This window comes from Rana temporaria, chromosome 3 (genome assembly GCF_905171775.1).
Source record: "Rana temporaria chromosome 3, aRanTem1.1, whole genome shotgun sequence".
Lineage (NCBI taxonomy): Eukaryota > Metazoa > Chordata > Amphibia > Anura > Ranidae > Rana > Rana temporaria.
Genome location: NC_053491.1, coordinates 365309128 through 365336005, shown reverse-complemented (window position 1 = coordinate 365336005; position 26878 = coordinate 365309128). Strand labels below are relative to the sequence as shown.

At 46.6% G+C, this 26878-nt stretch overlaps 1 protein-coding gene across 2 annotated transcripts in view; it reads right to left on the bottom strand.

The window, feature by feature from the left end:
* Positions 1-846: 846 nt before the first annotated feature.
* Positions 847-26878, bottom strand: part of SVOPL (SVOP like) — a 51203-nt gene continuing 25171 nt past the window's right edge. For both annotated transcript variants that reach the window (XM_040345404.1, XM_040345405.1), the window contains exons 10-16: positions 22160-22233; positions 12413-12615; positions 10264-10375; positions 8780-8861; positions 8380-8469; positions 8176-8289; positions 847-1011 (exon numbers count right to left, since the gene is read on the bottom strand). In XM_040345404.1, the coding sequence (XP_040201338.1) occupies positions 1000-1011; positions 8176-8289; positions 8380-8469; positions 8780-8861; positions 10264-10375; positions 12413-12615; positions 22160-22233 (687 nt within the window). In that variant the 3' untranslated portion in view covers positions 847-999. The remainder of the gene's footprint in view (positions 1012-8175; positions 8290-8379; positions 8470-8779; positions 8862-10263; positions 10376-12412; positions 12616-22159; positions 22234-26878) is intronic.

Below are 26878 nucleotides of genomic sequence, written 5' to 3'. Positions count from 1 at the left end.
GCTGCTACGCTGCCTGAGGCCTATCCAGGAGTAGGAAAATCAGTGTAGGGTTGTGTTTTTTTTTTTTACCCCCTCCCAATGTCTGAATTTATATCTGATAGTAAGATTTCCCACAGTGACTGCTCTAACAGGGGAACATTTTTCAAAACTGAGTGTACACCCCTTACGTATAGGATTAGGATGTTCTGTAGTTAAACATTTATTTTTGTATGTAGGAAGAAACACTTCAAAGATGTTATATTCCAGGTGAAGAGAGGTTCCTCCCTTCATACATTATATGGCCAAAATGTTGTAGACACCCAGGTATTTCCAGTGATTGTTATCAGTAATACTACAGAATATAGTAATTTTACACAATTGTGGTAACAGCTTGGGGAAGCCCCCTTTCTCTTCCAGCATGACTGTACCCCTGTGTACAAAGCCAGCTCCAAAAAGACATGGTTTGGTTAGTGGCCTGCACAGAGTCCTGACCTAAGCCCTCCTGAACACCAGTGAAGTGGAATGTTGATTGCAAGCCAGGTCTTTTCATCCAACATTAGTATCTGACTTCACAAATAAGTAGCAGTTCCCACTGACACTTGTGTAAAGCCTTGCCAGACTGTTATAGACAGCAGAGGGGGTAGGGTGACTCTATATTAATATCTATGGTTTTGGAATTATATGTTCAACAAGCTCACATGGGTGTGATGGTTAGGTATCCATATAGTGTAGCTGAATAGCCCACAATACCTTAGTCAATCTTCCACCATTTTTTTTTTTTTTAACATTGCATCCAGGCACCCGAAATGCCTCCCTCCACCCTTTCCCCCTTTTGTTTTATGTCATTCAGCTCACTAGTAGACTAGTTTTATTTCTTTTATTAAAGATTTTCTGTTTTGAAATGTAATTTTATGACAAATCTTACATTTTGTTTTAATATAATTTATAGCATCAATCTCATTAACGTGGTCAAAGTATTATTGATCTTTAATCTTCGTAATAAAAGCTTCTCTTCAACATTCATTTAACTTGCTGTAATGAGAAAAAGTAATTAGAAGGTTTCATGGATTGCACCCTAATAATATTCTTTGTATAATTCTATTTAAATAGGTTAAACAATTAAGTGCATTTTTGACACACACCTTTCATAAATCCAGAAAAAACAAATAGGTAGATTCAGGTACGGCCGCGCAATTTTAAGACGGCGTAGCCTAGCGTGTTTACACTACGCCGCCTTAAGTAAGAGAGGCAAGTACATGATTCTCAAGGCACTTACCTCCTTACTTAGGGCGGCGTAGGGTAAACGCGGCGGGGGTAAGGGCGCCTAATTCAAATGGTTTGGAGGGGGGCGTGTGTATGGTAATGAGGCTTGACCTCATGTTTTTGACGTTTTTTTGTCACTGCGCATGCGCCGGGCGCCTACATTTCCCAGTGCGCATTGCGGCTAAGTACGCCGTACGGGCCTATTGATTTCGACGTGGACGTAAACAACGTAAATCCCGATTCGCGGACGACTTACGCAAACGACGTAAAAAATTCGAACCTCGCGGCGGGAACGGCGGCCATACTTTAACATTGTTATTCCACCTGATAGGTGGAATAACTTTAGACCGCTTAAGGCCTTACGGAAACGACGTAATTCGACTGTGGCGGCCGGGCGTACGTTCGTGAATCGGCGTACAAACTCATTTACATAATCTACGCCGGCCGCAATGGAAGCGCCATCTAGCGGCCATCCGAAAAATTGCAATCTTAGATATGTTTAAGCGTATCTCTGTTTGAGCATATGCTTAAACATACGGCAGCGTAGATTCTGAGTTAGGTCGGCTTATCTACTGATAAGCCGGCCTAACTCTTTCTGAATCTACCTAAAAGTTCTCAAATGCAAACTTATGCCCCGTACACACGATCGGAAATTCTTGACAGCAAAAGTCCGATGTGAGCTTTTGAACGGAAATTCGGACCGTGTGTAGGCTCAACTTCATTTTCTCGGCGCGTCGTGGTGTTGTACGTCACCGCATTCTTGATGGACGTAAGTTCAGAGACCCTTTGTGTGACCGTGTGTATGCAATCCAAGCTTGAACGGAATTCCGTCAGAAAAAACTTCCAAGGTTTTTCAGACGGAAAATACGATAGTGTGTACGCGGCATTAGACTTTGTTCTGACTGTTTCCATGGAGCTCTGTTACTGTCCCAAACCATATTGGAAATTCAGTTTTTCTACAGGAACACAGTGCCTTGCAAAAGTATTCACCCCCTTGGCTTTTTACCTATTTTGTTACATTACAATTAATCTGAGTTATATGTGATGGTTTAGAACACAATAGTCTAAGTTGGTGAAGTAAAATTAGAAAAATATATACATAAAACTATTTTTCAGAAATAAAAAAATGATAATTGCCATGTGCGTATGTATTCACCCCCTCTTTTATGAAGCCCATAAAAAGCTCTGGTGCACCAAATTACCTTCAGAAGTCACATAATAAGTAAAAAGATGTCCACCTATGTGCAATCTGAGTGTCACATGATCTGTCATTACATATACACACCTTTTTGAAAGGCCCCAGAGGCTGCAACACCTAAGCAAGAGGCACCACTAATCAAACACTGCCATGAAGACCAATGAACTCTCCAAACAAGTAAGGGACAATGTTGTTGAGAAGTACAAGTCAGGGTTAGGTTATAAAAAAATATCGAAATCTTTGATGATCCCTAGGAGCACCATCAGATCTATCATAACCAAATGGAAAGAACATGGCACAACAGCAAACCTGCCAATAGACGGCCGCACACCAAAACTCACGGACTGGGCAAGGAGGGCATTAATTAGAGAGGCAGCACAGAGACCTAAGGTAGCCCTGGAGGAGCTGCAGAGTTCCACAGCAAAGACTGGAGTATCTGTAAATAGGACATCAATAAGCCGTACGTTCCATAGTGTTGGGCTTTATGGCAGAGTGGCCAGAAGAAAGCCATTACTTTCAGCAAAAGAGAAAATTACACGTTTTGAGTTTTCTAAAAGGCATGTGGGAGACTCCCAAAATGTATGGAGGAAGGTGCTCTGGTCTGATGAGACTAAAATTTTACTTTTTGGCCATCAAAGAAAACGCTATGTCTGGCGCAAACCCAACACATCACATCACCCAAAGAACAGCATCATGCTATGGGGATGTTTTTCAGCAGTTGGGACTGGGAAACTAGTCGGAGTTAAGGGAAAGATGGATGGTGCTAAATACAAGGATATTCTTGAGCAACACCTGTAAGACTGTGTGTTAATTGAGGCTAGGACGGAGGTTTACTTTCCAGCAGGACAATGATCCCAAACACACTGCTAAAGCAACACTTGAGTGGGTTAAGGGGAAACATGTAAATGTGTTGAAATGGCTTAATCAAAGCTCAGACCTCAATCCAATAGAAAATCTGTGGTCAGAAGGAATGGGCAAAAATCCCAGTGGTAAGATGTGGCAAGCTCATAGAGACTTATGCAAAGTAACTTGGAGCTGTGATAGCCACAAAGGGTGGCTCTACAATGTATTGGCTTTAGGGGGCTGAATAGTTATGCACATTGACTTTTTCTGTTATTTTGTCCTATTTGTTGTTTGCTTCACAATAAAAAGTTGTGGGCATGTTCTGTAAATTAAATCATGCAAATCCACAAACAATCCATGTTAATTCCAGGTTGTGAGGCAACAAAACACGAAAAATGCCAAGGGAGGTAAATACTTTTGCAAGGCACTGTATATCACTTGAAGCATCCCTCTAGATGTGCATGTTCACTGTCCATGGTTTCTCCTGCAGAGAAAAGAAGTCATATCCAGATGGATTCAGAGGATATCCTCATTTACCACAAAAACTGGATTGTTTGTTTCCAAACCTCCATCTCCACAGTTTTTATTTTTTTTATTTGGTCCTTTAAATCAGGACTAAGCTCCCCAACATACTCACCTCCACCTTAAAGCAAAGTGGTGGTTACATCCAGTGCCGATCCTGACCTCCCTGGGGCCCTAAGCAAAATGACATGTCACATTAAAGTTGAGAAGCGGGGGTATTCTGCTGTCGGAAATTACATCTTACAATTAAAGTGAGAAGTGGGGGGTGCTGACTTCTTACTGCTTCTCCCATGCAGCCAGCAAGTTGAGAAGCGAAAATTACTTCTCACCAGGTGGAGCCTCTAGTAATATGGGGGGCCTCTGCAGTTTTGCAGGGCCCTAAGCGGCTTGCATAGTGAGCCTATAGGGCGGATCGGCCCTGGTTACATCCCTCATTGACTGCTGTCATCTTCTCCCTGGGGTGCCAGATTTTTGACCTCTTGATTGGCTGGCAGGGGGTGCCGTCATTCCTTGCATGTGCACGCGAGTCTGTCATTTCAGCACAGCCATAGCGTGCCGGGAAAGAACATTGAGCTGTTCGTGCCCAACTCAGTGCCCATTCAATAGAAAACTGCAAGCAGGCAGGTAAGTAAGTATTGTTGCGGAAGAGACATAGCATGTTTGTTCTGCAATAAAGAGCTGCCTTAGCTGTTTTCTAAAAATTAGATCTAGTTATGTTTTTTTAAACTGGGAGAAGAGCCTGAGCCTAATCTCATGTGATCACGTAGAGTCAATGAAATGAAAGCAGTCAATGGAAATCCTATTTTCCATCCGTCTGGAGCAGACCTGGGCAAACTACGGCCCGTGGGCCGTATACGGCCCGGCGGACCTTTTAATCCGGCCCCCGGGCAGTGTTGCCAATAGGGTTGTCCCGATACCGAGACAATACCGAGGACCAATACCGAGTATTAGCGGGAGTACTCGTACTCCCGCTAATACTCCCGATACTAAAATAGAATACTCCCCCCCCCCCCCCCCCGCCGCCGCCGCCCAAACCACCGCTGCCACGTTAATCACCGCGGCGGGGAACATTACAGACAGCGTTCGTTTGAACAGCTGTTTTCCCCGCCGCGCATAGACACTCCCCCTTGGACGGATCTGTCCAATCGCGAGCAAGGGGGAGTCACATAGACACTCCCCCTTGCTCGCGATTGGACAGATCCGTCCAAGGGGGAAAACAGCTGTTCAAACGAACGCTGTCTGTAATGTTCCCCGCCGCGGTGATAACAGTAGGTACGGGGGACAATGGCTGCTGTACGGGGGGCAATGGCTGCTGTACGGGGGACAATGGCTGCTGTATGGGGGACAATGGCTGCTGTACGGGGGACAATGGCTGCTGTACGGGGGACAATGGCTGCTGTAAGGGGGACAATGGCTGCTGTAAGGGGGACAATGGCTGCTGTAAGGGGGACAATGGCTGATGTACTGGGGACATGGCTGCTGTACTGGGGACATGGCTGCTGTACGGGGGACAATGGCTGCTGTAAGGGGGACAATGGCTGCTGTAAGGGGGACAATGGCTGCTGTAAGGGGGACAATGGCTGATGTACTGGGGACATGGCTGCTGTACTGGGGACATGGCTGCTGTACTGGGGACATGGCTGCTGTACGGGGGACATGGCTGCTATACTGGGGACATGGCTGCTGTACTGGGGACATGGCTGCTGTACTGGGGACATGGCTGCTGTACTGGGGACATGGCTGCTGTACGGGGGACATGGCTGCTATACGGGGGACATGGCTGCTATACGGGGGACATGGCTGCTATACGGGGGACATGGCTGTTATACGGGGGACATGGCTGCATTTGGGGACACATTTAAAAAAAAGTATCGGTATTCTGTATCGGCGAGTACATAAAAAAAAGTATCGGTACTTGTACTCAGTCCTAAAAAAGTGGTATCGGGACAACCCTAGTTGCCAACCGTCCGTAGAATTACGGACAGTACGTAAATAAAAGGCACTTTTTCCCTGTTCGTAAAAGTCCGTAATAAGGGAAATGTGCCCGTAAAAAGATCCGAATGTGAGCCGCAGCGCAGGCAGCGTCTAGTCCTCCTACATTATGCATAGCCTCGCCCTCCCTGACCGCCCAGCCCACCACCACCCGCCGCGCAGCCAATTATCAAAGCGCATTTTCGCGCTAACAACACTGCTGCCAGCCTATTCAAAAGAGCAGCGCGGGGAAACTGAGGAACATCGTAGAATGTGTGGACTCTGTGGAGAGCGGCACCGGCGGGATAGCACACAGCAGCAGATGTAGTGGACACACTGCAGACGCACCCCCACTGTGACGGAGTGGACTGAGTGAAGGCAGACGGAGACCGACCAGTGCGCCTGCCTGCCTGCTCTGCCCGCCCGACTGACTGTAGTAGTGGGCCAGCCGCCATGCTGGTGCCCGGACCTGGAGTGGACCCTGGTCTCCACTCTCTTCGTTGGAGTAGGACTCCTCGCGACGCCTGCTGCCTGCCCTCAGTGCCACTGCCCTGGCCTTGTCTGGTGAGTCCTCCTCAGTCCAGCAGCAGAGTGTGAAGTGCTATCCTACCTAGACATCATCAGTATGCTGTGTCCTCCTCCTGTGCCCCTTTCACCTCTCCACAGGTCAGATCTGTGGAGAGGTGAAAGGGGCACAGGAGGAAGACACAGCATACTGATGATGTAAAGAAGTGATATGATAATTTATTTGCAGCCTCTGTGCCATGTCCCCAGCCTCTGTCCCCCTCCTGTGTCATGTCCCCAGCGTCTGTCCCCCTCCTGTGTCATGTCCCCAGCATCTGTCCCCCTCCTGTGTCATGTCCCCCTCCTGTGTCATGTCCCCAGCGTCTGTCCCCCTCCTGTGTCATGTCCCCAGCTTCTGTCCCCCTCCTGTGTCATGTCACCAGCGTCTGTCCCTCTCCTGTGTCATGTCACCAGCGTCTGTCCCCCTCCTGTGTCATGTCCCCAGCGTCTGTCCCCCTCCTGTGTCATGTCCCCAGCCTCTGTCCCCCTCCTGTGTCATGTCCCCAGCCTCTGTCCCCCTTCTGTGTCATGTCCCCAGCCTCTGTCCCCCTCCTGTGTCATGTCCCCAGCCTCTGTCCCCCTCCTGTGTCATGTCCCCAGCCTCTGTCCCCCTCCTGTGTCATGTCCCCAGCCTCTGTCCCCCTCCTGTGTCATGTCCCCAGCCTCTGTCCCCCTCCTGTGTCATGTCCCCAGCCTCTGTCCCCCTCCTGTGTCATGTCCCCAGCCTCTGTCCCCCTCCTGTGTCATGTCCCCAGCCTCTGTCCCCCTCCTGTGCCATGTCCCCAGCCTCTGTCCCCGTCCTGTGCCATGTCCCCAGCCTCTGTCCCCCTCCTGTGCCATGTCCCCAGCCTCTGTCCCCCTCCTGTGCCATGTCCCCAGCCTCTGTCCCCCTCCTGTGCCATGTCTATAACAAGTACTCGTACCAGTTGTCCAACAATGATATTTACTGCTTTTTATAAAGAAATACAATTGATTTTATGCAGTATTGAGTTTAGCCTTTTGGCCCGGCCCTCCAAAATATTTTTAGTTTCTCATGTGGCCCCATCGAAAAAATAATTGCCCACCCCTGGTCTGGAGGATCGGATAAAAACGGACAGGTGAATGAATGAATGAATGAAAACTTATATAGCCCAGCACATGCAAACTTAATCGCCTCTGGGCGCTTGTTGTTCCTGTCTCCTTTGGTATCAAAAGAGATGAGTCTTGATCTTTCTCCTGAACTCCAAGTGGTTCTCCTCCAACCGAATGCTGGTTGGTAAAGCGTTCCATAGTCTAGGCCCTTGGACCGCGAATCTCCTTTCTCCTTTGGCTTAGTTGGCTTTCGGTATCTGGTGGATCCGTGTTCATCCAATCCACCCATAGAGGAGAGCGGAGCTCTGACAGGTCCATCTCTGCACAGTGACCGGAGACGGACCTGTCATTCGCCGGCTTAACAGGGATCAACAGGGCGATCCCTGCTGAGCAAATGGAGTCCATGAAAACACACATGTGAAAAAGCCCTAAGTCAAGCGATAATTTAAAGCCAGTGTGGTGAACGCAGGCTGTCATGTGATCATTTAGAGCCAGGGTGCTGGAAGCAAAACGTTTCTGTTTTTTTATTTTCTGACCGTGTGGTCCTGCCATTACTAGTGTACAGCAGTTCTGACACCATGAAGAGGAAAAAGAGCAGCAGCCTCAAAAATGCAATCCTATTCTTCACATTGCAATCAGTAAAAGTTGGTTGCTATTGCTAGAATATTAGGAGAATTATCTGAGCAGGAAAAATATGGAACTTTAACAGAAATAACAAATCTATAGAGGTGGTGCACTTGTCCTCCAAGTAATTTTGAGCTCACCTGCAATGCTCGCCCTTTGGTCTCGATGGGCAGAGTAAATGCTGAGATTGCGCAGATAAAGCAGACAGCAGAAAACAGGCAGAGGGCACCAATGATGGAGGCACTTAGCAAAACCTGTGTAGTAGATATTAAAGCTGAATTTTTCCAGGAAGCAAATTATTATCTGTGTAAATGATATCATTGTAAAAGTACAACATTTCCTACCTGGGCTATGAATGGTGCTGCCATTGCTCCAATGCGGCACAGTGACCCACTTGTGCCCATTCCAATTGCTCTCATCACAGTTGGATAAACCTGCAGAAAGATGCAGAATGATGCATTTGTTAAGGGTTCACTTCACCCAATCCTGGTGCTTTAGAATCTGATGGATGCTGAAGGGTTAAACAACATAATGCTTTCTTATATTCCTTTTGCAAAGAGATTTCTGTAGTTGACTTCTCCAGCCTGCAAGCCTGGCACAGCCATAATTAGGGGTTTCCACCATGATTGCTGTTGCCTGTTGTAGGCATGAGTATACTAAATTGGCAGGTAGGCTGGTACAGATCCTCAAACTTTGGGAGTAGAAGAGATTTGTAGACCTTCACACTTTGTACCTTGTACCTACCTCTGCTGTGTAGATGTAGATGGTGTTGAAGTTTGCAGATACCAGAGCTCGAAGGCAGAATAGAATTCCAATAAGACCCGTGCTGAGAAGCAAGGTAGGACAAACCAAATCAGACAAAGTTTATCAGAATATTTACATTATCTGCTTTTACATACATTGCATTGTTTTGTTAAAGAGGAGTTCCACCCAAAAATGGAACTTCCTCTTAACCCACTCCTCTCCCCCTTACATGCCACATTTGGCATGTAATTTTTTGGGGGGGGGAGTGGGGGCTTCAGGAGAAGGGGACTTCCTGTCCCACTTCCTCCTTCCGCCGAGGGGCTGCAAAGGCGATTAAGCTTAATCGCCTTTTGGCAGCCCCTCCCTGTAGGCGATCGCCTAGGACACGTCAGGTCCTAGGCGATCGCCTGTCCAATCAAACAGCGCAGCACGGGGCCGCTTGCGCATGCACAGTGCCGCTTGCGCATGCGCAGTGGGTGCCCGGCCGTGAAGCCGAAAGCTGTCACGGCCGGGTGCCCACAGTGACAATGAAGACATCGGCCGGGGAGGGGGGGAGAGGAGCGGACCCCCGGCCGGCGCGTCGCTGGAACGCTGGAGCAGGTAAGTGTCAGTTTATTAAAAGCCAGCAGCTACACTTTTTGTAGCTGGTGACTTTTAATAAACTTAATAAATGGGTGGAAAACCCCTTTAAGTCGATCCCCCATCACAGTTTATATACTTTGACATTTCATAAAACAAAAATCAGTCTTCCAAAACTTTTTTTTTCAAAATGTATTAACACACTGATCAGAATAAGTACATAAGTAAGAAAATAACAGCCCAACCTGTAAGTAAGTCAAGGATATCTGGTAGAATCCAGAGACATTCGTGTAGGTGGGGTGCAGCTTGGTGCGGGGATAATAACACACACATTCCCAGTGCAGTGAAAGTACTTGTATCAAAATAATGCAAAGACAGTTCCAAAATAACCCGGTGGAAGACGGGGTACCTGTCCCTACTCTACCAACTCGCAAATGTGTGCCAAAACCTGGAAGTCAGGGCCTTAAAAAGACTCTGCTTGACCCAAGATGGCTGCAGGAGTCCCATAAGATGGCAGTTTCCAATGGGAAAGCTTTCCCAGTGACCCAGGAAACCATAGAGGAGCATTGTGCCTTATGACTTCCTCCCCAACTGCAGTGCCACCTTCAGTGGAGAACATAGACTACACCTGCCTACACACCCACAAACAAGTAAAATAAACTTCTCCCCAAGTACTGTATTTTTAAAAACAGTAAGCTGGAATTTTTTAGCAGTTTTCTGCCCAAGTACTTGATTCCATGTTTGTGGAAGTTCATTGAGGGTCTAGTAGTCAGGATATTCTTTCCACTGCCTCTGTGACATCCAACTGGTTAGTATTTACTATAGGCTGATAAACCAACCAGCGGCTGTGCATTACTCATACTGTGTGTTATTAAATTTGCTGATAACGAGATCCCTGATTTTACCTTGACATACAAATGTTGAGGAGCAAAAAGAATATGCCAGTGGTCGTCATGGTGATGCCAAGTGTCCAGCGCCGACCAATAAGGTTAATTCCCAGAATGTTGAAAGGATTTACTGAAATAGCAGAAAATTATTTTTTAATCTACAACTCTCTTCTGTGTGTGTAAATCTACTTCTAGAAAGTATTGTATGCAGATATGTTACTACAAATATGACTTTAGGAGCAACAAGTGTCATTTTTTTTTAAAGTAAAACGTGAATAATTTTAATGAGTCTTAATAACCTTATTGCTGTGTATAGTTTATAAGTATATGTACAGTACAGACCAAAAGTTTGGACACACCTTCTCATTCAAAGAGTTTTCTTTATTTTCATGACTATGAAAATTGTAGATTCACACTGAAGGCATCAAAACTAAATATAAAAATAAATAAAATATATTTCATATTCTAGGTTCTTCAAAGTAGCCACCTTTTGCTTTGATTACTGCTTGGCACACTCTTGGCATTCTCTTGATGAGCTTCAAGAGGTAGTCACCTGGCGCAGCACCCCATCACTCTCCTTCTTGGTCAAATAGCCCTTACACAGCCTGGAGGTGTGTTTGGGGTCATTGTCCTGTTGAAAAATAAATGATGGTCCAACTAAACGCAAACCGGATGGAATAGCATGCCGCTGCAAGATGCTGTGGTAGCCATGCTGGTTCAGTATGCCTTCAATTTTGATTAAATCCCCAACAGTGTCACCAGCAAAGCACCCCCACACCATCACACCTCCTCCTCCATGCTTCACGGTGGGAACCAGGCATGTAGAGTCCATCCGTTCACCTTTTCTGCGTCGCACAAAGACACGGGGGTTGGAACCAAAGATCTCAAGTTTGGACTCATCAGACCAAAGCACAGATTTCCACTGGTCTAATGTCCATTCCTTGTGTTCTTTAGCCCAAACAAGTCTCTTCTGCTTGTTGCCTTTCTTTAGCAGTGGTTTCCTAGCAGATATTTTACCATGAAGGCCTGATTCACACAGTCTCCTCTTACCAGTTCTAGAGATGTGTCTGCTGCAAAAGGTGGCTACTTTGAAGAACCTAGAATATGAAATATATTTTCAGTTGTTTCACACTTATTTGTTATGTATAATTCCACATGTGTTAATTCATAGGCCTCGTACACACGACCGAGTTTCTCGGCAAAAACCAGCAAGAAACTTGCTGTTTTGTTTTTTTTGCCAAGGAAACCGGTCGTGTGTACATTTTTCGACAAGGAAACTGTTGAGGAACTGGACAAGCCAAAAAGAGAGCATGTTATCTTTTTCCTCGACGGGAATGGAGAAAATTGGCTTGTTGAGTTCCTCGACAGCCTAACAAGGAACTTGACGAGCAAAACGATGTGTTTCGCCCGTCGAGTTCCTCGGTGTGTACGAGGCCTAAGTTTTGATGCCTTCAGTGTGACTCTACAATTTTCATAGTCATGAAAATAAAGAAAACTCTTTGATTGAGAAGGTGTGTCCAAACTTTTGGTCTGTACTGTATATGCACATATGATCAGCTATATTTGCTTAAAGTGCTATCAATAAAATAAAATAAAAACAACAATGAAAGGCAGGGGTTTTCCTCTGCCATGAATGCTTCCTCCTGCCTGTCAGTGGTAATGTACACAAAACCATACATGCACAGTTTAGAGTACATTACGGAACACACGTTGTGCCGTGGCGATGTGACTCCCGTATGCAAGAACAGGAGTGATGTCATCATGGCTCATCCTTTCAATTGGCCAAACAGAGCAAACCCAGAAGGAAGACTGGGTGAAGATGGAAGCGCTCCTGTACTGACAGCTCAGCGCTGGATGGCTTCCTTTGACAGGTAAAACTGCCATAATGTGCTAGTATGCACTGAATACTAGCACATTATGGCATACAGTTGCAGAGGCCCAGACTTTAAAAATATAGAGTTTACTACCGCTTTAATATATGAACTCTTCTTGCTGATCTTCTCTTACTTATAAGGTCTGACTATGAATAGGATGTTCTGTGCAATCTCTAATGATGTCACAAGGCCACAATGTTGTGGGTATCCATGGTATTCGCCTAGGCTGTAAAAACATACAAATTCAATAAAACCAGAGACAGTACAGTCATTAGGTTACACTGACTACTTACAGGCAATCTCCCCCACAGTGCTAATGATCATGGTGCGGTAATCGGAGGAGCTCAGCATGTTGCAATAACATGGGCTGTGGCTGCCCTCGTATGGTTCCTCTCCTGCACCCAGTGCCACCTGCCCTGACCCACACAGAAGGTTCCTCTCCAGGAGTTCTGAACTAGCCAGAATGACCCCATAATATGCAAAGGAAATTCCAAGCCTAAAAAAGAACACAGAGGGAATCTTTAGCATTCAGAAAGCCATATTTAAATAAGCCAGGATATGAGCAACAAGAAACATATTACAAGGGTGAGCCTACCTCCCAACTTTTTGCGATAGGTACAAAGGACACCTATTAGCAAATGTATGAAGGCATAGGACACACCCCCCTGCCACGCCCCTTAAAGGAGAATTATACAAAAGAAATGATTAGTTAAACACACAAGTGCTTTTTTTTCCCACTACTATTCCTTTAAGAGGAAGTAAACCCTCTTAAAAAAAATAAAAATAAAAAACCTCTGCAAGACAAAGGCACAATGAGATGATGCATAGCATACTAGCTCATTATGAATTACTTACCTGAGATCGAATCCCCCTCAGCGTTCCTCATACATGTCCTCCGTCGCCGCCATGATACCCGGAGTGTCTTCCGGGTATCGCTGCTCTGGCGCTGTGACTGGCCGGAGCAGCAATGACGTCAATCCCGCGCATGCGCATGGGTGCTGCCACTAACGGCATGATCGCCATTAGAAGGGGCACACTCAGTGCACCTGCGCTCGATTGCGCCATAGACATCGGTCCCTGTCTTTTCTGCAAATATCTCCTAAACCTTTTATGTTTGGGAGATATTTGTTGCACCTACAGGTAAGTCTTAATCTAGGCTTACCTGTAGGTTAAAGTGGGTTAAAGGGGTTTACAACCACTTGTATACTGACTTTTGAAATTTACCAACGCAGAAATTTAAAAAACTGCACGAAAAGTTTAGGACTGTGAAACACTTTTTGAAAAATAACTAGTGCATTTTATATACAACTCTATAGATCAGACCAAAAGGGACAAATGAGGAGGAAAGAGGGACAGAGGGACTTTGTTCCATAAAAGGGACAGTCCTTTGGAATTAGGGACAGTTGGGAGTTACGTGGGCGAGTTCGGCTGTGCTGGGGCAGAAGGAAGGGTACAATGCAACTTATGTTACTGCAGTTATTTCTTCTATATAGTGTTAACAGTCTTCAAAAGAGCTTACTATCAAAAAGAAAGAGAGGAGTGCGCATGTGCGGGACTTCTGGAGCAGACGTGCTCTAGCTGAGCTCCGCTCGCTCCGGCCCTGAATCCGGCTACAAACAGCGCTGACAGAGGGGATCGAGCGCCGCAAGCATCGCGGCAGTGTTCCCGAGAGGGGAATGAACAGAAGGGCTAGAGGACAGCCGAAGAGGGGACAAAATAAACACGCCGGATCGTCCGGCGGCACAGGGCCTTCCCCAAACGCTAGGCCGCAGCCTAAAATGGCGTCGGGACGGAGCGACGCACGAGGCGGTGCTGCTTCCAGGGCCTCTCTGGCACGGACATCCAGCCAGGACAGCTTCCCAGAGCTGGTGGGGGACCCGTTTGCTTCCCAATCCTCGGGAGACTCGGCAGCCTGCAGCAGGAGGGGTGAGTCAACTTTGCAACCCCCGTCCCCGGGCCCCTATGTGGCCCAACAGGAGGCAGTGGACTCTCCAGCCTCATCCCTAGGGGGAAACATGATGGATTTGGCTGAGGCCATGTTCAGCCAGGCCAGCCAGGCTAGCCAGCAGGGACAGGACATTGTGATGGCTCAGATCCCACAGTATTCCCCAGATGCTGTGCTGCTGGCACGCTTCTCCACAATGCTGCAGCAGGAACTGTCCAAGGCCTGCACCCTCATCACAACAGATCTTAAGAGGGACATTCATAGCTTTGGAGAGCGCTTTGACCGGATAGAGACTAAAGTGGATGGTACGGTTAAAAAAGTCAATCAGAATGCTAGCATGATCACTGACCTTCAAACTAGGCTGGAGGAAGCAAATAATAAAATTGAAGATTTAGAGAACCGCTCTCGCAGGTACAATGTTCGCATACGGGGTCTTCCTGAGACGTGCACGGACCTGGAAGAGGCCATGGGAGAGCTTATGAAGGAATTGATACCTGATATTGCTGACCACCACATGGAGATCGATCGTATCCATAGGGCCCTGACAGCCCCTCGGTCGGACGGTCTGCCGCGCGACGTAATAGCCAAGCCGCATTTCTATCGCATTAAGGAAAAACTGATGTTGACGGCTCGAAACAGACCGGACCTGTCACTGCGGGGGTCCCCGATACAGCTTTACACAGATCTGGCTCCATCAACGGTCATGAAACGCAGGAATTTAAAGCCTTTACTGCAGCAAATGATCAACAAGCAGATAAAGTACAGATGGTCTTTTCCGTTTAAACTGTCTTTTGCTTATAAAGGCCGCTCTTATTCGTTCACAACATTCCAGGCGGGAGAGGATCTGCTCCTGGAATTGGGAATCATCGCTCGGGGCTCTCCGACCCCGTCGCCTCGACGGGATGAGGATCGTCCCATCTCCCCGCTATGGCAGGATGTCAAGAAGCGCCAGACCAGGCAGTCGCAGCGAAAGACCTGATTAAGCACCCGACTGATTTGGTGGCTTTTCATTTGTGGTGGGACACAATTGTCCCGATGCCAAAGATGAAGCTCGGATGTCTTGTTGGAGCCTCTATAGCCTCCCTTTCCGCGCCTTTTTGTGCGGAGGGTGGTTGTGTACTTCTGAGATTTTTGAATTTTTATTTTTATACTTTTACTTGCTTTCTTACCCGTTTTGTATTTTTCTGGTCCTCGGGCCCCTCTGGCCTCCCCCCCCCCCCCTGATTGCTGGAGCCCGGACAGGTTGGAATCCAGCTCAATTATATATTGTTCTTCGCGGTGGACTGCCTGGGGTTGGGGGGGAGGGTGGGGGGGGCGATCAGTGAGATATGCTGAGAAATGTTTAAATACGTGTTGTTTGACTGACCTGTTTTTCCCTCTTAGTAGGAATGTTGTCTGACCAGGCAATTTTTCATGCCCCGATTGTCAGCACAGTAGTGTTATATTTTTTGGGTTGGAGTGGTTATATGTGCCACCCGATTGCAAGACTACTCACCCTCCCAGGAGGATGGTACCCTTGCACACTTTGTTCCGGGAGTTATTCCCGGCGGGGGTTTTCCCCCGTTCGGATACTATTTTGATCTGTTATTACAGATATGTTCATTCAGGATCTTGGCCGCTAGGCCTACTGTTATTCCTTTTGTTTCTTGCTTTATTTTCTCTTATCCTTTCTTCTTTTCTCTTGAGGGCGCCGTTCCAGCTCCCAGTCCGCCTCGCATCTCCAGCGACTGTCCTGCGATCATCAATCTCCACAGTGACTTCTCCAACCCGCTTGATGTCCCAAGGTAAGAGTGCTCTGCCCTGCCGCGATGGCTAGATCCTATTCAACGGATTATGCAGTCATAATATCCACGGATTTAACTCCCCTATCAAGAGAACCAAAGCCTTTCAGTTTTATCATAAGCAGAGGGCTGACGTTCTCCTGCTACAGGAGACCCATTTCGCCAGGTCCTCGGCACCTCGATACCTCAATGCTAGGTATCCACAATATTTCCTCTCGTGTGGCCCGGAAAAGAAAGGGGGAGTAGCTATTTGTTTTTCTAAGAGAGTTCCCTTCACACCTATAACTATAGTCAAAGACAGGGAGGGGAGATACCTGATGGCAGTGGGACGTCTCCACGATCAGCTAGTTTCCTTTATCACGTATTACGCCCCGAACACGGGCCAGCTGGAATTTTTCAGAAATATGCTTCGGATACTATTGCCTAAGGTTCAGGGACAGCTGATAATGGGAGGGGATAGTAATATTCCGTTGGATAGGACTATGGATAAATCGGACCCGACTAAATCAATCATGAGGCGTCCCCCGGCGAGTAGCTGCAAGGTTGCACGATTGTTTAATTCGTGTGATCTGATTGATATTTGGCGGGAGTGCAATTCCTCAACGAGGGATTTTACTTACTATTCCCAGGTGCATCGATCCTTCTCTAGGATTGACCATCTCTTGGTCCGTACCTCTTTGCTCCCATACGTGACTTCTGCAAAAATTTTAACTACCCCTTGGTCGGATCATTCTCCGATAAAATTATCCACCAGAGGGCTGTGGACTAAAGCCACCCCCTCACCGTGGCGCCTCAACGCTAGCTTACTGAATGACCCTGTCCACTATGGGGAAATTGAGAGGGAAATACAGGCATACTTTGAAGTTAATAAATCAGCTGACACCTCCCCTGCGATAACTTGGGCTGCCCACAAAGCAACGATACGGGGCAAACTGATCCAAATAGCTAGTAGACTGAAGCGGACGCGGGAGCAAACAATTTCTCGGTTAGAGGACGACTTGGAGGCCCTAATGTTGGAACAGCATAGGAACCCCCAGACAGATTTGAGTTTTAAAATTGACGAGGCACGCTTGGCGCTGAATCTTAGTCTGACTACGCAAGCTGAGAAACACATCAGTTGGTTCAAACATCGGTTTTATACGATGGGGGACAAACCATCTACGTTGTTAGCGAGGAAATTGGTGCCCCGACCGTACACCCCGACTCTGCCGAAGTTGCGCTTACCCACCGGCCACTTCACTCAAAACCCTGAGCGGATCGTTCGGGAATTCTATAAGTTTTACTCGTCATTGTATCTCCAGCGGGATAGTTTGGACCGGGCTAAGCTCGAAGCATTTTTTCATGACCTTAGATTGCCCAAAATTTCCCGAGACCATGCGGACCTGATGAATGATGCGATTACTGAAGCTGAGATTGGGGCGGCCATTAAATGTCTGAATCCCACAAAGGCCCCTGGACCGGACGGTTTCTCTGGTCATTACTACCGGAAATATCGAGACGTTCTTACCCCTCATTTATGTAAATATTTTAATGATCTACGCCGGGACGGCAAAATCCCTACACACGACAACGCGGCTTTCATTCATGTCATACCGAAACCGGGCAAAGACCACGGAGATTGTGCGAATTATCGCCCAATCTCGTTAATTAATACTGACCTGAAAATATTAACTAAAGTCCTGGCTCTAAGACTGAATACTTTTCTCCCTCATTATGTCCATCCGGACCAGGCGGGTTTCGTTCCCAATAGACAGGCGTCAGACCAAACTCGCAGAATTATCAATTTGATCTCGGCGATTCAATCAAACTGGGATGGGGAGGGTCCTAGAGGAGGTATGTTGCTTTCATTAGACATCCAGAAAGCATTTGATTCCCTCTCCTGGGATTATCTCTTCGACGTGCTACATCGGTACGGATTTGGTGAGCGTTTCCTGGCTCTCCTTCGTACGCTTTACGATACACCGACGGCCTCCTTAATGATTAAAGGATACCCCTCTCAATCTCTAAACATCAGAAGGGGCACTAGACAGGGATGCCCGTTGTCCCCGCTCCTGTTTGTCCTGGCTATAGAGCCGTTAGCAATAAAAATCAGGGACTGCCAGGATGTTCGGGGGATCGTTGGTGGTGGCTACGAGCATAAATGTTTATTTTTTGCCGATGATTTGTTGCTGACTATGTCCTCACCAATCACGTCCCTACCCAATCTATATAATATTCTAAAGCCATTTTCAGATATCTCGGGTTTGAAAATAAACCATAGTAAATCTAGGGCCCTCAATATCTCTTTGTCTAGTTCTGCCCAGTCAGTGATCGAAAGAACACATCGGTTCCATTGGGAATCTGAAATGCTTTCTTATTTGGGAGTCAATCTGACCTCTTCTCTCCAAACCTTGTATAAAAAGAATTACCCAGCCTTAATTAAAAAAATGATCGAGGACCTGGCGAAATGGCGAATCCACCCTCCATCGTGGTTTGGCAGACTCCACTCTATAAAGATGAACATCTTGCCAAGGATATTGTACTTATTTCGTACATTACCGATAGCCTTGGTGCGCAGTGACTTGGAGTTGTTACAAAGAAAAATCCTTGAATTCATCTGGGGAGACAAGAGGCCTAGGGTGAACAAACGCACTATGTATACCTTGAAACGGAAGGGAGGATTGGGCCTACCTAACCTGCAGAAATATTTCTATGCGGCTCAGTTAGCCCAACTCTCCAGGTTCCATTCAAAGCGGTCACAGGCGATCTGGATGATCATGGAATCCTACGCTTGTCGCCCGTCTCCTATTTCCCATATATTGTGGCTTCCGCCTAAAGACAGACCCACCATTTTATGCCCATCTTTATCCTTTTCCTTGGATATTTGGGATAGGGTCTCTAGAACACAGGCTTTTAAATCGCCTCATTCCCCATTGGCCCCCCTGTTGAGAAATCGTGCTTTCACCCCAGGTCTCGACCCAGTTGCTTTCCAATGGTGGACGAATAAGGGACTACTGCGCATAGCGGACCTTTGCGACAGAGGGAAGGTTCTCTCTGAGCAGGTTTTGCGGGAGAAGTATCAAATGCCATTGATAGAATGTTACAGATATGTTCAGATACGTCACTTTATACAAATGTTGGCCCGCCAGGGAGACTTGGAGGTTCATACCCCCATGGAGTATCTTTGCGTTCGCTATGACAGTTTACGGGGACATATTTCTGAGTTATATGCGATGCTGATGTCGTCTTCCACTAAGCTGAACTACATGCTCCGGTGGGAGGAGGACCTGCAGGAAACCTTTGATCTAAATAAGTGGTGTGAGCTGGCAGAGACTGCTTCTTAGTCACTTATAAATACGTCCATTATAGAAGCCAATTATAAAGTGCTGCTTAGATGGTATATGGTGCCGGCCAGACTCGCTACCTTTGTTCATGGGGCCACCCCCAACTGTTTCCGGGGATGTGGCCAGGTGGGAACTGCCTATCACATCTGGTGGTCATGTCCAAAGGTCAGAAGATTCTGGATTAGGGTATATAATTTTATCTACTCATTGACCCAGTTGAACATGACTAAATCTGCAAAGCAGGTTCTTTTGGGCGACAGGGTGGTGGAGGCCTCTAAAGCCCAAAGGCGATTGCTTAAGTTTATCTTTATATCAGCTAAGATCACGATAGCCAGAAATTGGCGCGCCGCCTCCTTGCCGCTCGAACAGCTTAAACGGAAACTGTCATGGTTAATGCTAAATGAGAGATTGACGGCACTGATTCAGGACAAGCTGGAGATTTTCCATAAGGTTTGGGACCCGTGGCTGGCTTACTTGGCTAGCGATCTAAGATCGCTGGAGGTGTGAGCTACGGTCATGGATCCATTTAATTGATTTCTGGGGGCTGGTCGGTTGCTCTCCTATCTGTTCCCTCTCCTTTTTTTTTTCTTTTCCTTTCTCTTTTCTTTTTCTTCTTTTCTTTTCCATATACGATACTGCTTATTTATGTTTATTTTTTACACCTCCATCTTTCCAACAGAAGCCTTACAAAGCGGGTCCTCCCGTTTGGATAGTAATAGAGGCAACAGAATGGATTTGGGGTTTCCAGATCCAGGTCTCTTGACCGGCAGGTCTTGGGCCTACTAAGGTTTGGTCATCGATTAATTGGGGAGAACCACACTCAGTGTTTTACCCTGGAGTATTTCATTATGCTTTCTGTTACGATGATGATGCCGAATAATATATGGTGTTATGTATTGGGATGGAGACCTTAGGTGTTTGTTAACACTTTTGTGGCGATGCTTCTGTGTTGTTGTAATACTCATTTTCTTTCAATAAAAACTATTGGAAAACAAAAAGAAAGAGAGACTTGGGGTAGCTGTGTTATAACTGAACACCACAGATGGTGGAAGAGAGATGTGAATCAAATGTTTACACCTTACTAAAGTGGCCAGGAAAAAAGCATATGAATAGATCAGAGGTTAGGGATGGGTATACAGTACAGTATATCTGAGGTATAAGTAAAAGCTACAGTATAAGGAAATGCCTAACTATGGAGGCATTGAATGGAACAACCTGGGTAAAGAAATTGTATGCCAAACCTTTGCAGACAGGTTGATGAGAAAACCAATAGGTCAGCAACCAGCTTACTTGCATTACTTATGGATGGATTGCTATATTGTACATTTGGCATGAACAGAAAAAAAGGTCAGAAGGGTCATCAGATCACCAAAACTGGGCAACTGAAGACAGGGCAGCCATCACAAATTTTGGGGCCCCTTACACAGCTTTATGCAGGACTCCCCTGGAGCAGAGACCCTGGGGGGGGGGGAGCCTCGTTTCTCCTGACAAATGTGTTATCTCTTCTCTTCGCTCTCCTGCCTCGAGATAAGCGGGACGGGGGGTTTTGGTGCTGATGGATAAAACAGAGTCAAGTCAAGTCTTCTCTTGGTGGGGGGGGGGGGGGGGGGGGTCAGACAAGAAAAAAAAAAAATGAGGTTGGGGGTGAATGAGAGAGATCCCTTGTGAAGTATGAATTCAATGAGAGAGATCGCTTGTGAAGTATGAATTCAATGAGAGAGATCCCTTGTGAAGTATGAAGTCAATCCTTGTGAAGTATGAATTCAATAAGAGAGATCCCTTGTGAAGTATGAATTCAATGAGAGAGATCCCTTGTGAAGTATGAATTTAATGAGAGAGATCGCTTGTGAAGTATGAATATACTGAGAGAGATCCCTTGTGAAGTATGAATTCAATGAGAGAGATCCCTTGTGAAGTATGAATATACTGAGAGAGATCTCTTGTGAAGTATGAATTCAATGAGAGAGATCCCTTGTGAAGTATGAATTCAATGAGAGAGATCCCTTGTGAAGTATGAATATACTGAGAGAGATCCCTTGTGAAGTATGAATTCAATGTGAGAGATCCCTTGTGAAGTATGAATTCAATGAGAGAGATCCCTTTGTGAAGTATGAATATGAGAGAGATCACTTGCACTGCCTGAAATTGATGTTATTGGACCGATTTTGAACATCGCCCGGCATCTGTGGAGGCTTCTGGTGGGGGACGCTTAGGACATCAGGACATCTCTCCTGCTTATTTCTATCACAAGGGATTTTTACATTCCTTGTAATAGGAATAACAGTGATCAAAAAAATATTTTTGTAAAGGGACAGTGTAAAAATAAAAAGTAAAATAAATAAGATATATATATATATTTTTTAAAGCGCCCTGTCCCTCTGAGCTTGCACGCAGAAGCGAATGCATACGCAAGTTGCGCTCACATATGTAAACGGTGTTCAAATCACACAAGTGAGAGCAATAATTCTAGCACCAGACCTCCTCTGTGACTCTAAACAGGTAACCTATAAAAAAATTAAAAGCATTGCCTATGGAGATTTTTACATACCGTAGTTTGTCGCCATTCCACGAGTGTGTGCAAATTTAAAGCATGAAATTTTGGGTATCAGTTTACTCGGTGTAACATCATCTTTTACATTATACAAAAACATTGGGCTAACTAAGTTGGGGGGTTCTAAGTAATTTTCTATCAAAAAATACTGTTTTAAACTTGTAAACAACAAGGACATTCACTTTTTTCTGGAGGTGGGCCTCAGGTCAGAAGAATGTGAGTAACCAAGATGGCGTAGTTCCTCCATATTACAGGTATGTGGTACCCTATCCCATTCCTGTTGAAACAGAACAGTGGGTGGTGCCCTTAATCACCATGGCTGATGCTGGCGGGGAATCAAGGCCCTGCTTACAAACATTTTGGTGAAGAAAAAATCCACATTCAATATTTACTTATGAGCTTACGTGTCTACAGGATTTTAGGATACAAGAATCATTTACCAAATAACCCATATCTGCAAAGATGTTCGTAGATATTTCCGGTCCAAAAGATCACAGAAGCTCCCAGTTCTTTCCTATATATATATTAAAAAAAAGGTTAATAAGGTACAAAAATATGAATCCACAGCAAGTAGATGAACTAGACAGTCATAAGACAGTAGAGCATTACCTCAGCTGAGATGAGATCTAGAAAGGTTTTTCCAGGAAAAGGTATATAATGTATAGCACCCCCTGGTGTACATGGTGTGAATAGGTTAGATGTACGGTAAGTAGCTTAGGCAAATTTGGTTTGGCTCACAAGTAGCTAAAGTAAGCATGTATGTGGAGTTTAAGCTCAAGTCGGGCAAGAGGGCTCCGCAGGTCAGCTCGCTGTTACCTCCCCCTGGTTCTGGAAATTTCCAGAAAATTCTAGAAGATAGTGGGTGGAGGTACAGAGGGAGGGATCTGAATATTTATGGGAGTTTGATCAATCCCCAGGCAGGAGGCCTGGTAAGGGGGTAAGACGTGGCCATAAATCTGGAAGACCCTGGCCAGTGGGGGGGTTGTTGTTGCTGGATGGAGTATGGAGTGCTGAGTCAAGGATTGTGAGGCCTGGAGGGTACCCTGGCCTGGGGGCTCTGCCTCCAGGCAGGAGCCGAGGAAGGAAGGAAAGGAGCAGTTTGACCAGAAGGATCTTCACCACCCTTTCCAGGAGACACCCTCCTGGAAAGAGCGATCAGAGGGATCTTCACCACCCTTTCCAGGAGACACCCTCCTGGAAAGAGCGATCAGAGGGATCTTCACCACCCTTTATAGGAGACACCCTGTATTGCAAGGGAGGACCTGTACAGCAGTTTTTGCCAAGCAGCAGGATTTCAAGGGACAGTGTGAGTACCTCTACCTATAACCCCCAGAGCCTACAAATGGAGAAAGCAGCAGGATACAATATTTAGCTAGTCTTAGGCCCCATACACACGATCGAATCCATCCGCTGAAAAATCCCAGCGAATGGGTTTCAGCGGATAGATCCTATGGTGTGTTTCCGCGGATATTTATCCCCTTGGATGGATTTCCAGCGGATAAATATTTGATGACACGCTATCAAATCTATCCGCTGGAATCCATCCCAACGGATGGATCCGCTGGTCTGTACAGACTCACCGGATCCATCCGTCCGAAGGGATCCCCCGCATGCGTCGTAATGATTCAACGCATGTGTGGAATTCCTTATATGACAGCGTCGCGCACGTCGCCGCGTCATAATCACGGCGACGGCGCGACACGTCATCGCCAGAGGATTTCGGCGCGGATTTCGATTCGATGGTGAGTACACTCCATCGCATGGAAATCCGCGCAAATCCTCGAGAGGATTTATCCGCGGATACGGTCCGCTGGACCGTATCTGCGGATAAATCCTCTCGTGTGTATGGGGCCTTAGAAGGGACGGTGCCACAATTTACCTTGCTCTGGGATTTATTCAAGGAGACCAGGTGCACTGGCATTTTGCTATTTTCTACTAAGGCAGTGGTTCTCAACCTGGGGGTCGGGACCCCCTTGGGGCTCAAATGATGATTTGCCAGGAGTCACCAAATCCTGGGCTGTTCCTGAAGCCCGCACCACTTCCAGCTTTTATGCAGCTGCCCAGTAGGGCGGTCCCTGGAGCCTGTGGCTGCCCGTCTGGGCTGTTCCTGGAGCCCACAGCCACCCAATCAGCCTCTTTGCAGTGGCCCATTCATTTCACGGCATGGCTGGGGGCAAAGACTAGAGATCCGCTGACTGGTGAGGATTGTGAGGTGGGAGGGGCTGGAGGAGACCCCATCTCCTGATTTCAGCATTGGTGTCACTGCTATGAGACACCACAAAGTCGGAGACACAATGGGTAACACTAACTGCGATTATAGTTCCCATTAAAAGTCCCCACTACATTTCTCAGATCAGCAGATGACCTTAATCAAAAGCACCATAGTTGGCTTTTCAGAATTCCCCCCTGCATTGCCACTCATCCCATTCCCCCACACCAAGAAGTAAGAGAAGGAATAAAAATAGAGAATACATGGAAGGGAGAGGAAAAGAGGGGGAGGACGAAAGAAAAAGGGAGAGAAAGAATAGGAGGAAAAACAAGAAAAACGGCTAGAGAGAGGGATGGGGAAAAAGAAATTAGGACAGAGATAAAAGGGAAAGAAAGGAAAACAAAGAGAAAGAGTGGTACATCCTAAAATGTACCATATGAGGTTTTAATACTATACGAGTGGAAGGGACTCAAGGAGCGCAACATTTCCGTGGGTTAGGGTCGCAAATTACTTGTCTTGCCTTGGGTGCTGACAACCCACGCTACGAAAATAATTTTAATGTTAGGGGTCCCCACAACTTGGGAAATTTTATCAAGGGGTCACGGCACTAAAAGGTTGAGAACCACTGTACTAAGGGGACACAAAGCTCCTAAATACAGTTGAGATTTTGCTATTTTCTACTAAGGGGACACAGAGCTCCCACATACATTTGGGACTGTGCTATTTCTTCTGAAGGGGGCATAGAGCTCCTGTAAGAAGATATTTGATCCATTAGGACTGTCATTGTTTCAGAGGGAGTATAGTCTAGGACAGGGTTTCTCAACTCCAGTCCTCAAGGCGCCCCAACAGGTCATGTTTTCAGGCTTCCCATTATTTTGCACAGGTGATTTGATCAGTTTCACTGCCATGTAATTACCACAGCTGTTTCATCTGAGGGAAATCCTGAAAACATGACCTGTTGGGGCGCCTTGAGGACTGGAGTTGAGAAACACTGGTCTATGATCCACTTTTCTGCAAGTTTTACATAGAGAAGTTTTCCTCTATGTTGTTGCTGAACTCAGTTTAGGCATCCCATAACCCCTTGTCACCATCCTAGTTTATATTCCCTGAAAAACAAAAACAGGGACTGGTTTTCTGACTGTGGATGCAAGTTGGAAAATGCATGTTGCCTCAGCGGCCCTCTAGCGGGTAGCGCTACAAATGTGTAACTGAACAATGTGAATTGTTTTTATCAAAAGGGAGAGTCAAACCAACAGCGCAGATTCTGATCTTTAATTGCTCTCAGGCCTCACTTTCGGGTGGACTTACAGCAGCAGAATGGTCATAGATGCCATAGAACGGTCTTATTTTGAAGGCATGATCCCACACTCTGGAGGTGGCCATGGCCATAGCTGTGAGTCCTATATGTTTATGCTAAAGACCCAGGAGAAGATAATGATACTGCTTGTTTGGGTGGAACAGAAGTGACCGGACAGTGTATTCACCCTGGTCTAGAACATGTGGACATGGGTGTGCGTTCTGATTATAGACATGAAATTGTCCAGATCAGGGAAAGACATCCAATGTTTGTGATCAGCTAGTGTTCCTATCCTCTTTGGAGTTTTTTTTTTTTTTTCACAAGAAAATCCTCTTTGGAGTTTAGGTGTTCCACTCTTTCTGTTGGCTACAACCCATATGTAAATCCGGGAACAAATGATAAAGTGTTTTCCACTATGTAACTTTAAGGCAGGGGTGTCCAAACTTTTTTCAAAGAGGGCCAGATTTGATGAAGTGAACATGTGTGAGGGCCGACAATTTTGAATGACATTCTTTGAACCATAAAAATGTGGTGTAAGTGTGTTCGTTCGAGCACTACTATACTGCCCAACAAGAATTCTCTTGCCTTTGTGGCTGTGTGAGTAAAGAGATGAGCTCAGGCGTATTTGGATATACCGTATATTCACTTTAGGAGTGAAGTTTCAGGAAAAATAAATACAGAACTGTGAAACAAAATAAGGGTCAGTGCTCATCTGCAGCCTCACAGGTGCCCATCTGCAGACCCACCATTGCCATGAATGTAGCCTCACCATTGCTAAAAATAGAGCACCCACCATTGCCAGGAATGGAGCACCCACCATTGCCAGGAATGCACCCCCTCACCATTGCCAGGAACCATTGCCAGTAATGCAGAACCATTGCCAGGAATGCACCCACCGTTGCCAGGAATGCACTCACCATTGCCAGGAATGCACTCACCATTGCCAGGAATGCAGCCCCATTGCCAGGAATGCCGCACCATTGCCAGGAATGCACCCACCATTGCCAGGAATGCCGCACCATTGCCAGGAATGGAGCACCCACCATTGCCAGGAATGCACCCCCTCACCATTGCCAGGAACCATTGCCAGTAATGCAGAACCATTGCCAGGAATGCACCCACCGTTGCCAGGAATGCACTCACCATTGCCAGGAATGCACTCACCATTGCCAGGAATGCAGCCCCATTGCCAGGAATGCCGCACCATTGCCAGGAATGCACCCACCATTGCCAGGAATGCCGCACCATTGCCAGGAATGTACCCACCATTGCCAGGAATGCAGCACCATTGCCAGGAGTGCACTCACCATTGCCAGGAATGCACTCACCATTGCCAGGAATGCAGTACCATTGCCAGGACTGCACTCACCATTGCCAGGAATGCAGCACCACTTCCAGGAATGCAGCACCATTGCCAGGAATGCAGCACCATTGCCAGGAATGTACCCACCATTGCCAGGAATGCAGCACCATTGCCAGGAGTGCACTCACCATTGCCAGGAATGCACTCACCATTGCCAGGAATGCAGTACCATTGCCAGGACTGCACTCACCATTGCCAGGAATGCAGCACCACTTCCAGGAATGCAGCACCATTGCCAGGAATGCAGTACCATTGCCAGGAATGCACCCACGAGCGCCAAAGATTATCTA